Raw genomic sequence first — 11822 nt, 5'->3', positions numbered from 1 at the left:
GAACAATCCCAAATTTTTATGGTTAAAACCTTTCAACCAGAGCATAGTCGTAGCTAAGATAGCTTAGGTAGCTATTGATCACACACATCTATAGTCTGATCGAATTGGTACCTACAAAAAATAAAAACCAAATAATGATCTAACATTGATAATTAAAAATCATTCACAAACATACCACGATACTGAAATCAGTCAATTGGATGGAAAGGTATCTCCAATGAAACCTGTTGTTTGCGGCAATAGAGCCTTGAACAAATCAGCGAAACAGTTCTTACCCTATTAGAAATCATCAGAATAGTCTCCCTAATATTGGGAGCTATCGTGGTATTTGAATTGATGGGAAGACATGTTTTGGGAAAAGCTACCATGGGCTCAGGCCAAGCTTAAACATTTTTGCTAATAGATCAAATTACATGTGTTTGCGGAAGCCAAAGTCCGATGGATATCTCCAGTGAAACCTACTATTTTCGGCAATAAAGTCTTGAACAATTTCCACTTAAGGTTCCAAAGTCAAGATGGATATCTCCGAATCAAATTTCTTTGTAAGCAAATGAAACCTAAAAACCTTTTTGTTGGGTTTAATTTAGCTTTTCTTGGGATTGGAAGAGTTTCAATCCAGAAAGACTGCTTTGGTTTGGGTTTAATTTAGTTTTCCTTTTTGGGTAGGAAGAGTGCCTTTTTTGTTGGGTTTAATTTAGCTTTTCTTTTTGGATTGGAAGAGTTTTAATCCGGAAATACTGCTTTGGTTTGGGTTTAATTTAGTTTTTCTTTTTGGGTAGGAAGAGTTTCAATCCGGAAGGACTGCTTTGGTTGTTTTTAGTAATAATAAATAGGACTTATAAAGTATTTTTAGCACAAATCCCAAGAAAATTAGGGCCACCACTTAAGCCCTTTTAACTTTGCTTAAAAACTGAGTTGTTTTGTATTATAGATGAATGATTTTCAATAAATGTATTTTATGGACGCTAGTCACATTTTCTTAAAAGAATAAATCCTCAAATTCTCTAAGCATTATAAGAAGCTATCTAGGAATGACAAATCAACTCAAACAAATTAAAGTAGTATAAGTCATCAAGGATAGACAACTAAAACTTTATTAAACAAGCTTTAATAAAAATAATAATGGTGAAAGAAACTAATAATGAGAAATACCCCAATTATTATGGTGATAGAACTCATGCACTATTCGTTTCAATAGTATTAATTCATATGAAAAAAAAATCATTGGATATGTTAAAGATTATACTGGAGAATAAAAATTGGAAATACAAGAAAATAAGCCTACATCTTCATGATAGGGGATTCATCTTCCACCATTATGGTAGAAATTTTACCCCATCATGAGTTTAGAACACACAAAAAGATAAGAAGTAGATACCACCATTGCACTTATAACTTGAATTATTGTATTGATTGTTGATCGAGAACAAGAGTAACTAATACACGGTTAAAACTCTATCTCTTAAAACAAAAATGAACTAACTAAAGAACTAGCTTGCTGTATTTTTCTCTCAAGTCAGGATGTCTTCAATACCAATTCTCTTATCTATTTATAACTTCTACAAAGAATATCTTGGTGCATAATATCTTCACATGAAATGGAAACAATCTTTGTGATAAGGGAAGAGAATATAAGATAAAGGAATTTTGGAAATGGAATAGCAAAACAAATATTATCAAGGCTTATGGATCAGAATGAATAAAATAAGTAGGAAATATTATTTGGTAAGATAAAATGGAATGATATGGGTTTGAATTAGGAATGGAGTGATTGGCAAGAATATGGGAGAATATATATGGTGGCTAAGATAATAAGTATTATGAAATGATTTGATATAAGGAAATCTAGAATATAAGTAATTAATGGAAATGAGGAAATTTAATGGGGTGAAAATGGTAAGGATATATAGTGGTTGTTGTAATTATCCTATCTTGATTTCTTTCCATTCTTGATAGCACAATTTATTCTATGAGCTCTCACTTATTGATTCTTTAAATGACCCTCTTTGGCTCATAGGCTCGGGCTTTGACCAACATCTTTATTTCTTACAAAAAAATATTACACCAAATTAATAAAACATATTTTGCATGGGACTTTTCCAAAGATATGCACATATATGCAAATAAACCTTTATGATAAAAAAAATATATGCATAATGTCATGGAATAAAGCAAATGTATGGTTTTAGGTTAAAAATACGCAATTAAGCATAAATGATAGGGTTATTTAGGGATTGGTCCTACTTATTTAGGGGTATTTAGGGATAGGTCCTAAAATTATCGATTATTAGGCTTTAGTCCTACTTCTATCGATTAACCTTGAGTCATCTTAGTTGACCATGGTCAACCAATTTTATAATAATATAATTTTTGTTTTTTATAAAAATGGCCAAACTACCCTTGAGCGGGCTTGGCCAGACTATCTCTAAAATGGAAACCCCATGAGTTTTTGTCCAAATTTTACTTTAATCCCAACACTCAAACGCGTTCGCGACTCGCGAAAGCTGCTTCTTTGTTCTTCTCATCCGACCTGATTCGGTGAAGAGTTATGTAAGCATCTGCATCTGATCGAATCTTGGCATCATTGATTTCCAAAGGATTTTCACTAATGCGAGGGAGATAACGAAGAGTGATTGTTTCAGGGAGAGGTTTTCGAAAAGCATCTTTGTGAGATTGACAAAGGCATTGGAATTAGGAACTAAAGATGGATCTAGCAGTTTGCCTACAGCCATACCCCATACAACTCAGAGCTAAGAAAGATTTGAATAGATTATCTCGATCAGTTCTTCTTGCTTTCCTGTTGCTAGGTGCACTTGACGTTGAAATCCCAAACAATTGCAACCACCAAACAAGGAAGGGATTCGTTGGCCATAAACAAGATTGCCTACATGGAATGAAACCCGCCTGACCTGGTCCTTCTCAGGAAATAGTCACCGGATATGCCTCTCATCGTTTGAGATCGATAAGCGGAGATAAAACACTTTGATCTTTAAACGATCTCGTTGGTAGGAAAACCCGTTATTATCAGTCGATCTACACATCTTTATTTTCTTCTTCTTTGAGTTCTTCTATATGTTGCTCTTGTTTGGTTTATGAGAAAATTGTTAAAAGGGGGTTTGATTTGGAGTTGTTTTATTTGGATAGAAAAGTTGTTTGATTTGGAGTTGGAAGTGGAGTGAAAAATTAGTGGCGGCTTAGGAGAAACAGATCGAGACATGTTGGTTTAAAGTAGGTGTTTGATGAATTGTTTGTGAGAAGGGTTTGTGGAAAGTGAGAAATTTGGACAAGTTTCTTCAATTTCGAAAATCTGAAAAACAAATAAAATTGACCGATATATATCAAAACAATCTCAAAATTTGGAATAAAACTCATGGGCTTTCCATTTTAGAGATAGTCTATCAAGCCCGCTCAAGGGTAGTTTGGCCATTTTCATAAAAATGAAAAATATAATATTATAAAATGGGTTGACCACAGTCAACTGAGATGACTCAAGGTCAATCGATAGAAGTTGGACTAAAGCCTAATAATCGATAATTTTTGGACCTATCCCTAAATACCCCTAAATAAGTAGGACCAATCCCTAAATAACCCTAAATAATATTATAAAGTGCCTATAAAATATACAATTTTACTATTTTAGGCATGTATGAGCACAAAACACCTCAGCCTAACACCCTAGCTCACTTCCTCTTTCTCCCCTCCTTTTGCTTCTTTTTCTCCTCCTTTTTCTCTTCTCACACTGTTCCTTTTATATCTCCTCCTTCCTCTCTGAGTCGTCCATCTGTCCTTCCATCTTACGGTCCGCCTCCCGTCCGTACCAGTGCCCCGTCTGCGGTCTAGGGTTCCGCGGTCACGATTCCGGGCTCCCCCTTTTTCTTCAGTATTTTGCATCCTATCACCTGCACCGCTGACCTAGTCATCTTCTCCACATTATGCCACTACAAATGCCCCTTCTCGACTCCGTGGTCGTATTAAAGGATCCGGGGTCGAGAACCTTCATAGCTTGTCTTTTTGTTCACCGCCCATATCCATATTTCCTCGATTTGTATGTGAGGTGAACTATCATCATCATGCATGTTCCACCCTCCCTCGTGTCTTGCGCTCCCACGTGTCTCATCCTAGCTGGATTGTCACCCCGATTCCTCGAATTCACCAACTCTCCGCATTTACCCCTTTACCCTTCCCCCTTTTAAACTCCTTTCCTTCTCCCTCTTTCTCATTTCCTTCTTTTCCTTCTCTTGCTCTGCCATTATTCTCTCTTTTTCAATCAGCCTCTGTCCGCACGAGCTTCACTATTCTTTCGGTGATTCCCTTCCACTTTTGGCACCCTTTTCAGGCCTAACATCTCTGTCCTTGTTCCCACCGGTACGTTTTCTGGACTCCCTCTCTTTTAGTTTGAATTGGTTATTTGGGTTTGTTCATATCTCGCGTTTGTTCCTCTACCTTTTCAATGTCGACCATTGAATCCGATGATTCGAGCTCATCTCCATCCCTTGGGGTAGCGTCTCCACCCCCTACATCCTCTGCGGCGGTACCCTCCAATTCGAGGCATCAAGGTCCCCCACTACCTCCACCATCTCGATGCTGCCACCCTGATTTAGACTCAATTAGGGTTGCTTATGGCATTCCTGCTAGTATAAATCTAGAGCATGTACCATCCACCACCCATTACCCCCACCTGGTTCCCTGTAGATCGGGTTGCCTTGTGATCACTGTGGGTTAAATAGTTTCTGGTCTATGACTTCCCTTCACCTGCCTGGATGTTGAAGTATGTAATCATTTCAATATCCCACCATGCCAAGGCATTGGGAACTTTTGGCGGACAACGTTTGCCGCGAACTCATACAATAAAACTGGTGAACCTCAAATCACCAGCCGCGATATCATCTCTCACTATTTCCTTAAGAAAAGCACCAAGGACGTTGGTGTGGGGTACCAATCCTTTTGCATGTGCCCTCAGAAGTCCCCCCTCTTGCTCCGCATCACTACCTCCGATAAGGTGTGGCACCACTACCCTTTATACGTATCGAGGCAGTTTCTGTCCGTTGAGCTCCTTCCAGAACTGACACTTAACCATCTCGCCTTCATAGCCCGTGGTGAGTATCTTTATTATTCTTATCTCTTTAACTGTCTGTATTGGTGTCCACTAACCATTGCTTTTCTCCACTTTGTAGGTTAGCGGCAGGATTCCAAATCTCAAATTTACTCAGGCATCTCCTGTCCCGTCTTCCAAAGGCTCCACGATCTTGGTGTTGGTCAAGCCGAACTCCTGGGTATCAATCCTACCACCGTTACTCCCTTATTGCAAATCCCTGATCTACAAACTTTTCGCTGCTTCTCTGCTCTATTTTACCGCCCTCCTCCTCCCAAAGAAAGGAAACCACGAGCCTCGCCCCCTCCCAGAAAGAGATCCCAAAACCCAGGCTCCCATCGTCGTCATTCTCCAACTTCCTCACGGCTACACAAGTCTTGTGAACCCCGCCCTTACTCTGCTCCCGAAGACATTCCCTCTTACCGCTCCATATCCACTTGGGACGATCAATACACCTCTCCCCTTTCCCCCACTAACGATATGGATATCCGCAAACAGAAACTGTTTGACAGCGACTCCGACGGAGATGACGATGTCATGGAGATCCCTGTCCCTGAAGTTAATGTTTCTGCCAGAGAACCGCCGACCAAAAGGCCGCGGACTTCCACATCTGCCAAGTCCGACCAAGTCACCCAGCAGACCTCCATTTCAGCAGATCTTGAGCCCATCACTTCCCAACCCCTTCAATCCCTAGTCCCTTCCCCGCACACTCGCCGCCCTGGCAAAGAACCTTGTCCCCCTGTTGTTCCTGCTTCTGATTTGTCCCCTGCAGAAGAATTCCGTCCCGTGTTCAAGGTACGTGATCGCAGGCTGACCACCGCCGACTCCACCTTGGACAATGCGGCCGTCGCCTCTTCTCTTTTTTATAATGCTCATCTTCCGAAAGACATAATGTATTCCGATAGGGGTTCGTTCGGTCAGCATCGCACATCATTGTATACCAATTGGGAAAGGGTACGCATTTTTTTTTATCTTACCCTATGATTCTAGGTAAGCTTGGACATCTCTTTCATGGTTCACGGCCTCCTCAAAGCCAAGAATAAAGTAATATCCCTTGAGAAAGAACTTTGCGGACCTAAAGGCTTAAGAAGCGCCTATGCCGGGCTTCAATCCGATCTAGAAGCCGCCAACCTTGCAAAAATCTGGGCCCAAGACGAGCTTAGGTTTGCGGAGTCGACTTACCAGTGGGATATGGACAAAGTCACTGAGCGCCTGGTATGACAGAGGGAAGAACTTCTTCAACAACACCAATGCGACTTGGACGCTCTTGCTCGCCAAAATCAAGAAGTTGTGGATACCCTTCCGCAGAAACACCAAGTTGACTCCACTGCCTTGCAGCAACAGCACCAAGACGACATGGCAGCCTTGCTCGACCACTTTAAGCTGTTGGCCGATAAGGGAGTAGCCTGAAAGATTCAGGAAGAGCACGTGTGACTCACTCGAGAAAGGAGACTCCTCCCCGAAAGGCACACCAATCTTGAGCTTGAAAGAACTGATGTCACATTGGAGATCGGACGACCTACTGATGTCGCCCCCGACCACCCCAGTCAAGAGGATCCGTCCACTCTAGCAGCGGCTACCAACGACTCTGCAACTATGACCATAGACGAAGACACTGATATCCGGTCTCATGATAACCCCACATCCGAGCAGTTTTAGCACTTCTCTTTTGCATTATGCTACATCTGAACTTTTAAACTCTTAACAGATTCACTGTTTTGCTCTGTAAACACTTGATGCTCGTTTTGTCTCAAAGAATGCTTGTTTTGTTTCATGTGCGTTGTTTCTTTAACTATAGATTCCAATGTTTGATTAATTTGTACTGTACATACATACCCCATCTCCTCATGTCTATATATCTTTCCTGAGATTTTGTTGGATTGACTTAGATAGATAGTATTCTCTCTCGGTCATTCTCTTTCTGCTTAGCTACCTAGCTAGAAGTGGTCCCTCTCCACGAACCGCGTGTAATCTATAACTCTAGTCCGCGACCACATAATTCAATTGGGACGTCTCAACTCGCCACCGGCTCCGCTTCGGCCTTGTATCGGTGAAGGGCTCATCCCCTCCGCTGACTTTTGCTACTACTGGGTTCAATGCCCCACGTGTAGTTCAACTCTCTCGTCCGCGAAGGGCTCATCCCACTTTGCGGATAAGGACAACTTCTATTGTCCCCAGCTCAACAACAGGATTATGTCAGCGAAGGGATCATCCCCCCAGCTGTCTCTCTCTATTCTGGGGCTCAATGCCCCATGTGTGATTTGTGTCACTCCGCCAGCGAAGGGCTTTTCCCACTCCGTGGTGTTATAGACACAGGAAGCCACTTGGGGCCCCTTACTTTGCCCCATGTATAATTCTGAACTCGTCTCAGTGAAGGGCTCAACCCCTCCACTCTCTTTCTCACAAGGTTTTCACATCTAGTCCCTTGTTCATTCTGGAACTCTTCTACTGTTACTGCTAACAATTTTATCTCAAAAGTGCCGTTGTATTATATATTTACATACAGCTACATATCTTTGCTCTGGATTTTCATTACATCTAAGTGTGAAATATTTTGAGCATTCTAACATTCCATGGTTTCTCTACCAACTTGCCTTCCTTGGTCCGCAATTTGTAGGTTCTCGCTCCTCCTACATCTACCACGGTATACGGCCCCTCCCAGTTCGGCCCTAATTTCCTATCATTCTCTCTCTTGGTGCTAAGAGTCACTCGGCGGAGGACCTGCTCGCCTATCTGGAATTGCCACGGCTTGATCATCTTGTTATATTGTCTCTGTAACCTTTTGTGGTAATCTTCCAATTTGATGCGGGCTGTGTCCCTTTTTTCTTCTGCCAAATTCATATCCGCTGCTAATATTGTCCAATTCGAACCCTCCTCTCCACTGCCTTTGTCTGCGTTGTTGTTACAACCATTTCTGAAGGTATCATGGCCTCCACACCATAAGCCATAGAGAACGGGTCTCCTGAGTGGAGGACCGAGGTGTAGTCCAATAGGCCCAGTGTACATGATTTAGCTCGTCTGCCCAAGCTCCCTTTTTATCTTCCAACTTCTTCTTCAGATTGTTCATAATAGTTTTGTTGGATGACTCCGCCTGTCCGTTACCCTCCGGGTTGTAAGGGGCCGAGAAACTTTGTTTCACTCCATACGCTTGCAAGAAGCCAGCCACTTTTGCTCCGGTGATCTGGGTCCCGTTGTCTGCTATGATGGCATATGGTAGTCCAAATCGGCAGAACTTGATCACTTGTGTCTCCTTCACCTGTTGCAAAGGTACAGCCTCGATCCATTTTGTGAAATAATCAGTGGTCACGAGCATGAATCTTCGCTTCCCACTAGCCATGGGCAGCGGTCCCACTATATCTATTGCCCACATAGCAAAAGGCCATGGATTGGAAACGTTGTGTAAAGGTTCCACAGGGGCGAATATTAGTTGGGAGAATCTCTGACATTTGTCGCATCTTTTAGCAAACTCCACTGCATCTCTCTTCATGTGAGGCCAGAAATACCCTTGTGTCAGCAACCGGTGAGCCGTAGTTCTCCCTGCAGAATGGCTCCCGCAATCTCCTTCGTGTAATTCAGCCAACACCTCAGCTGCTAGCCGTGGACTCAAGCATTTTAACAACGGTCCATTGAAGTTTTTCCGGTACAACTCCCCCTCGAGTAGAACATATCTTTGAGAAGTCTGCTGCCACCTTCTTCTCTCCTTCTTGTCGGTCACCTCTTTTCCTGCCAAAAAGTGTGTGATAGGATCCATCCAACTCTCCTCCTCCCCCGTGTCCTGACATATTTCTATTGCATCCTCCGTGCTTGGTCTTTCTAACCTTCTCACCTAAATTGTCCTCTCTTCTGACCCGGGGATTGCGGCGGCCACATAAGCCAGGGCATCGGCATGCCTATTCTCACCGCGACCCAAATGAATGAACCTAAGATTTGTGAAATAGGCAGACCGTTTGTGCACTACAAAACTAATGACCTTCGCCAACGGACTAAAACAGTCGGGAAAGATAATACCCAACGGCCTAAAGCAGTCGGAGAGCCGTCGGAAAATGGCCAGTCGGGTTAGCCCTCATCGAATCGCTTTTTGGACCGTCGAAATAGGCCGTTGGCTAAAATATGCTACGCCGACGGATATGTGACGGCTATTAACTGTCGGAATTTACCCACTGTCTAAGACCGTCGGAAACATATCCACTGCTCTGAACCGTCGGAAAGTTACCTATGCCGACGGTCTATGTTGGACGCCAAAACTGTTTTTGACCACATGGCAATTGGTTTGTAGCCGTCGGTAAAAAATGTTCCTGCGGATTTAATCCGTCGGAAGAGTTAATTTTTTTTTAAAAATTTTTTTTATTTTTCTTCTACTCACATCAAAATAAAAACCCTGTACAACATAACAAAAACTCTTTAACCCCCAAGATTGCATTGTGAACACCTTGACTAGATAAACATGTAGAAATGAATCAAGAAAATAAAGCTTACAAATTCGTTTAGTACACCGTGGAAACAGGTAAAAACGAGGAGCAAAATTGTTTTAAAGCTTACAAATACTAACACCATATATTGTCTACTAAACCTTTCACTACACAAGCTCAACCAGTCCCCACTATTGTTCTTACTCTTGTTGAAGCGCCGGGAGTAGCTTAAGATGAAGTTGCTGATTTTAGGTATGCAATGAGATCGACACGTTCATGAGCCTTCTTAAGTCCATAAAACCCATATTTGTTCAAGGAATGTACTACAAAGCAGAAGAGATATAAATCTTTGTTAAGAAGAGATATTTGTATGAGATCAAAACATCATATTATGTTCAAGCAAAGACAATTTAATATTTCACCATAGGCAACAACATTACACTATAGTTGTGAAAAACGATTTATTGTAATGTTTTCAAGAAATTGATAGAAAATAGTAGTCATAACTTAAGATGTAATCTAGAGGTGAGTCAAGTATTACTGGCATAAGAAATTTAGGCGATTGAGATGCTAATGGCGTCCCTAAATTCAACTTGGATGAAAGTGAGCTGCAAGCAAGTAACATAGACTTGCTAGATTTGTGGACAAACAATCACCTTTTTTCTGCATTTAAAACTACCTAAAAGGATAAGGCCACTCAAATCTGCCACTATCCAATCCATCTCTTCAAAGTGGGACCAATTTGCTAAACATACTCCACAGGACTATAAGGGTGGTTTGTATATGGCGCTTATAGGCGAGAACCGAGGCACATATAAGTTTTTGGATATCATGGTCTGTAAGAAACTTACTTTGCACTCTGGCTTGTTAAGCATGTAGGTGCCACCATAAACAACACTTAGACGAGCAAATGCCTGAAATGCCATATAATAATAGTTAAATAAATTGATTTGCTTACCTTAACTTACCTTGGACACATGGTGTAAATGAGAGCCCCAAACAAATGGTTGACATCCTGGAGGGTCTCTTCCAACCCATGGCAGCAGCAGGCACCAGTGGCAGCAGCAACACCCAGCACCAGCAAGCACCAGCAGGTCCATGGCGAAGAAGCGGCCGGGCACCCGGAAACAACACCCAAAGACTAGCAAATGACTCCAATGAGCGGCGGGCACTAGCGAAGCAAGAACACCCGGCTAATAAGGAGTTATAGATAACAAACTAATCTATCAAAGAACTAGAATCTTAGTAAGGTACATCTAGATAACACTGCTTGTTATAAGGAGTTATAGCGACACCAGAAGAAAGAAGTTAATATTGTCTTAATAGATTTGAATGTTTTTAACTTGCATACCCCTAGTTTTCTGAACAACAAAAAGGAAAACCACAAGATGAGAAGCTTTCCCTTACAACAGAGGACAAGGAAATGTTTCCTAGAAACAACATCTATAACAATCATGTATTTCTAACGCATGAACTCAATAGTTAGCCAAAATGGCAGCTAGCTTAGTTGGTAAAAGTAACCCGGCCTAAGCATCACGGACCACGTAAAGACCTAGAGATACTCACCAAAAAATTACACGGTTAAATATCAAATCGAAATAAACGAAGAATTAAGAATCTTGAATGCTATATAACAGAGCCTCAAAATAGCAGCGCCAGCATTTTAAGTTAACTATAAATATTCTGGTGGTGGTAGTTAGCTATATCTGATCGCGAAACTCTTCTCGAATCGCGCAACTATCAAGGCTAAGTGTCCTAAAAGCGCTTCCTTGAATGAACGAATCGACTTTTTTCTCAAGAAAAAGGCCGATAAAACTTCGAAGTCTTCGCGGAAACGCTGGCGATCGAAAATAGCGATGAACAACGCAAAGTTGTCTATTGTTCTGTAGCGATTCCCAATAGCAGCAGACAATAATAGCGTCGAAAATAGCGGCCAAGTTCTTAGGGTTGGACAAGAAAGTCCTTCCAGAAGGCGTTGAAGCGATGCCATGAAAGTGACATCGCTAGACAGAGTTGCTGCCTTCGCCAAGGCATAACGCTACTCAAAGCAACACGTCGAACGTAAAGCTTTAGAGATCCAAGGGTCTAATTTCAAGATCCCTGAATGGATGATCGTGAGAGACGATACGTCTACTCTAGATCCTACGCATGCAGTAAGCAAAATCAGCTTCCCGCAGCAATATCTTACAAGTTGTACTTGCTGTATAAACTTTATTAGATGCCTCGAAACTGCTCTTTGTTCTTTTGTTTTCTTTCTACGTAGTCATACTAATACAATTGAGGTCCCGAATCACATCCATGCTGAGTTGAAAACTTGCCAA

General features: G+C 41.8%; 1 protein-coding gene and 1 long non-coding RNA gene across 2 annotated transcripts; both read right to left on the bottom strand.

Moving 5' to 3' along the window:
• Positions 1 to 2478: 2478 nt before the first annotated feature.
• On the bottom strand, positions 2479 to 3203 carry LOC147476875 (uncharacterized). The gene is made up of 2 exons (XM_086585849.1): positions 2940 to 3203; positions 2479 to 2649 (listed from the first exon to the last, which is right to left on the bottom strand). Exons 1-2 carry the CDS (start codon positions 3039 to 3041, stop codon positions 2479 to 2481), a joined length of 273 nt encoding a protein of 90 aa, XP_086441975.1. The 5' UTR covers positions 3042 to 3203.
• Positions 3204 to 9529: 6326 nt separating this feature from the next.
• On the bottom strand, positions 9530 to 10598 carry LOC147476874 (uncharacterized). Its single transcript, XR_015208526.1, has 2 exons — positions 10460 to 10598; positions 9530 to 9824 (listed from the first exon to the last, which is right to left on the bottom strand). It is a non-coding gene; the product is annotated as an uncharacterized LOC147476874 (long non-coding RNA).
• Positions 10599 to 11822: the final 1224 nt, after the last annotated feature.

The sequence above is a fragment of the Coptis chinensis genome, chromosome 9 (assembly GCF_015680905.1).
Source record: "Coptis chinensis isolate HL-2020 chromosome 9, ASM1568090v1, whole genome shotgun sequence".
Lineage (NCBI taxonomy): Eukaryota > Viridiplantae > Streptophyta > Magnoliopsida > Ranunculales > Ranunculaceae > Coptis > Coptis chinensis.
The sequence above is the reverse complement of the archived record's forward strand: the minus strand, read 5'-3'. Positions and strand labels throughout refer to the sequence as shown.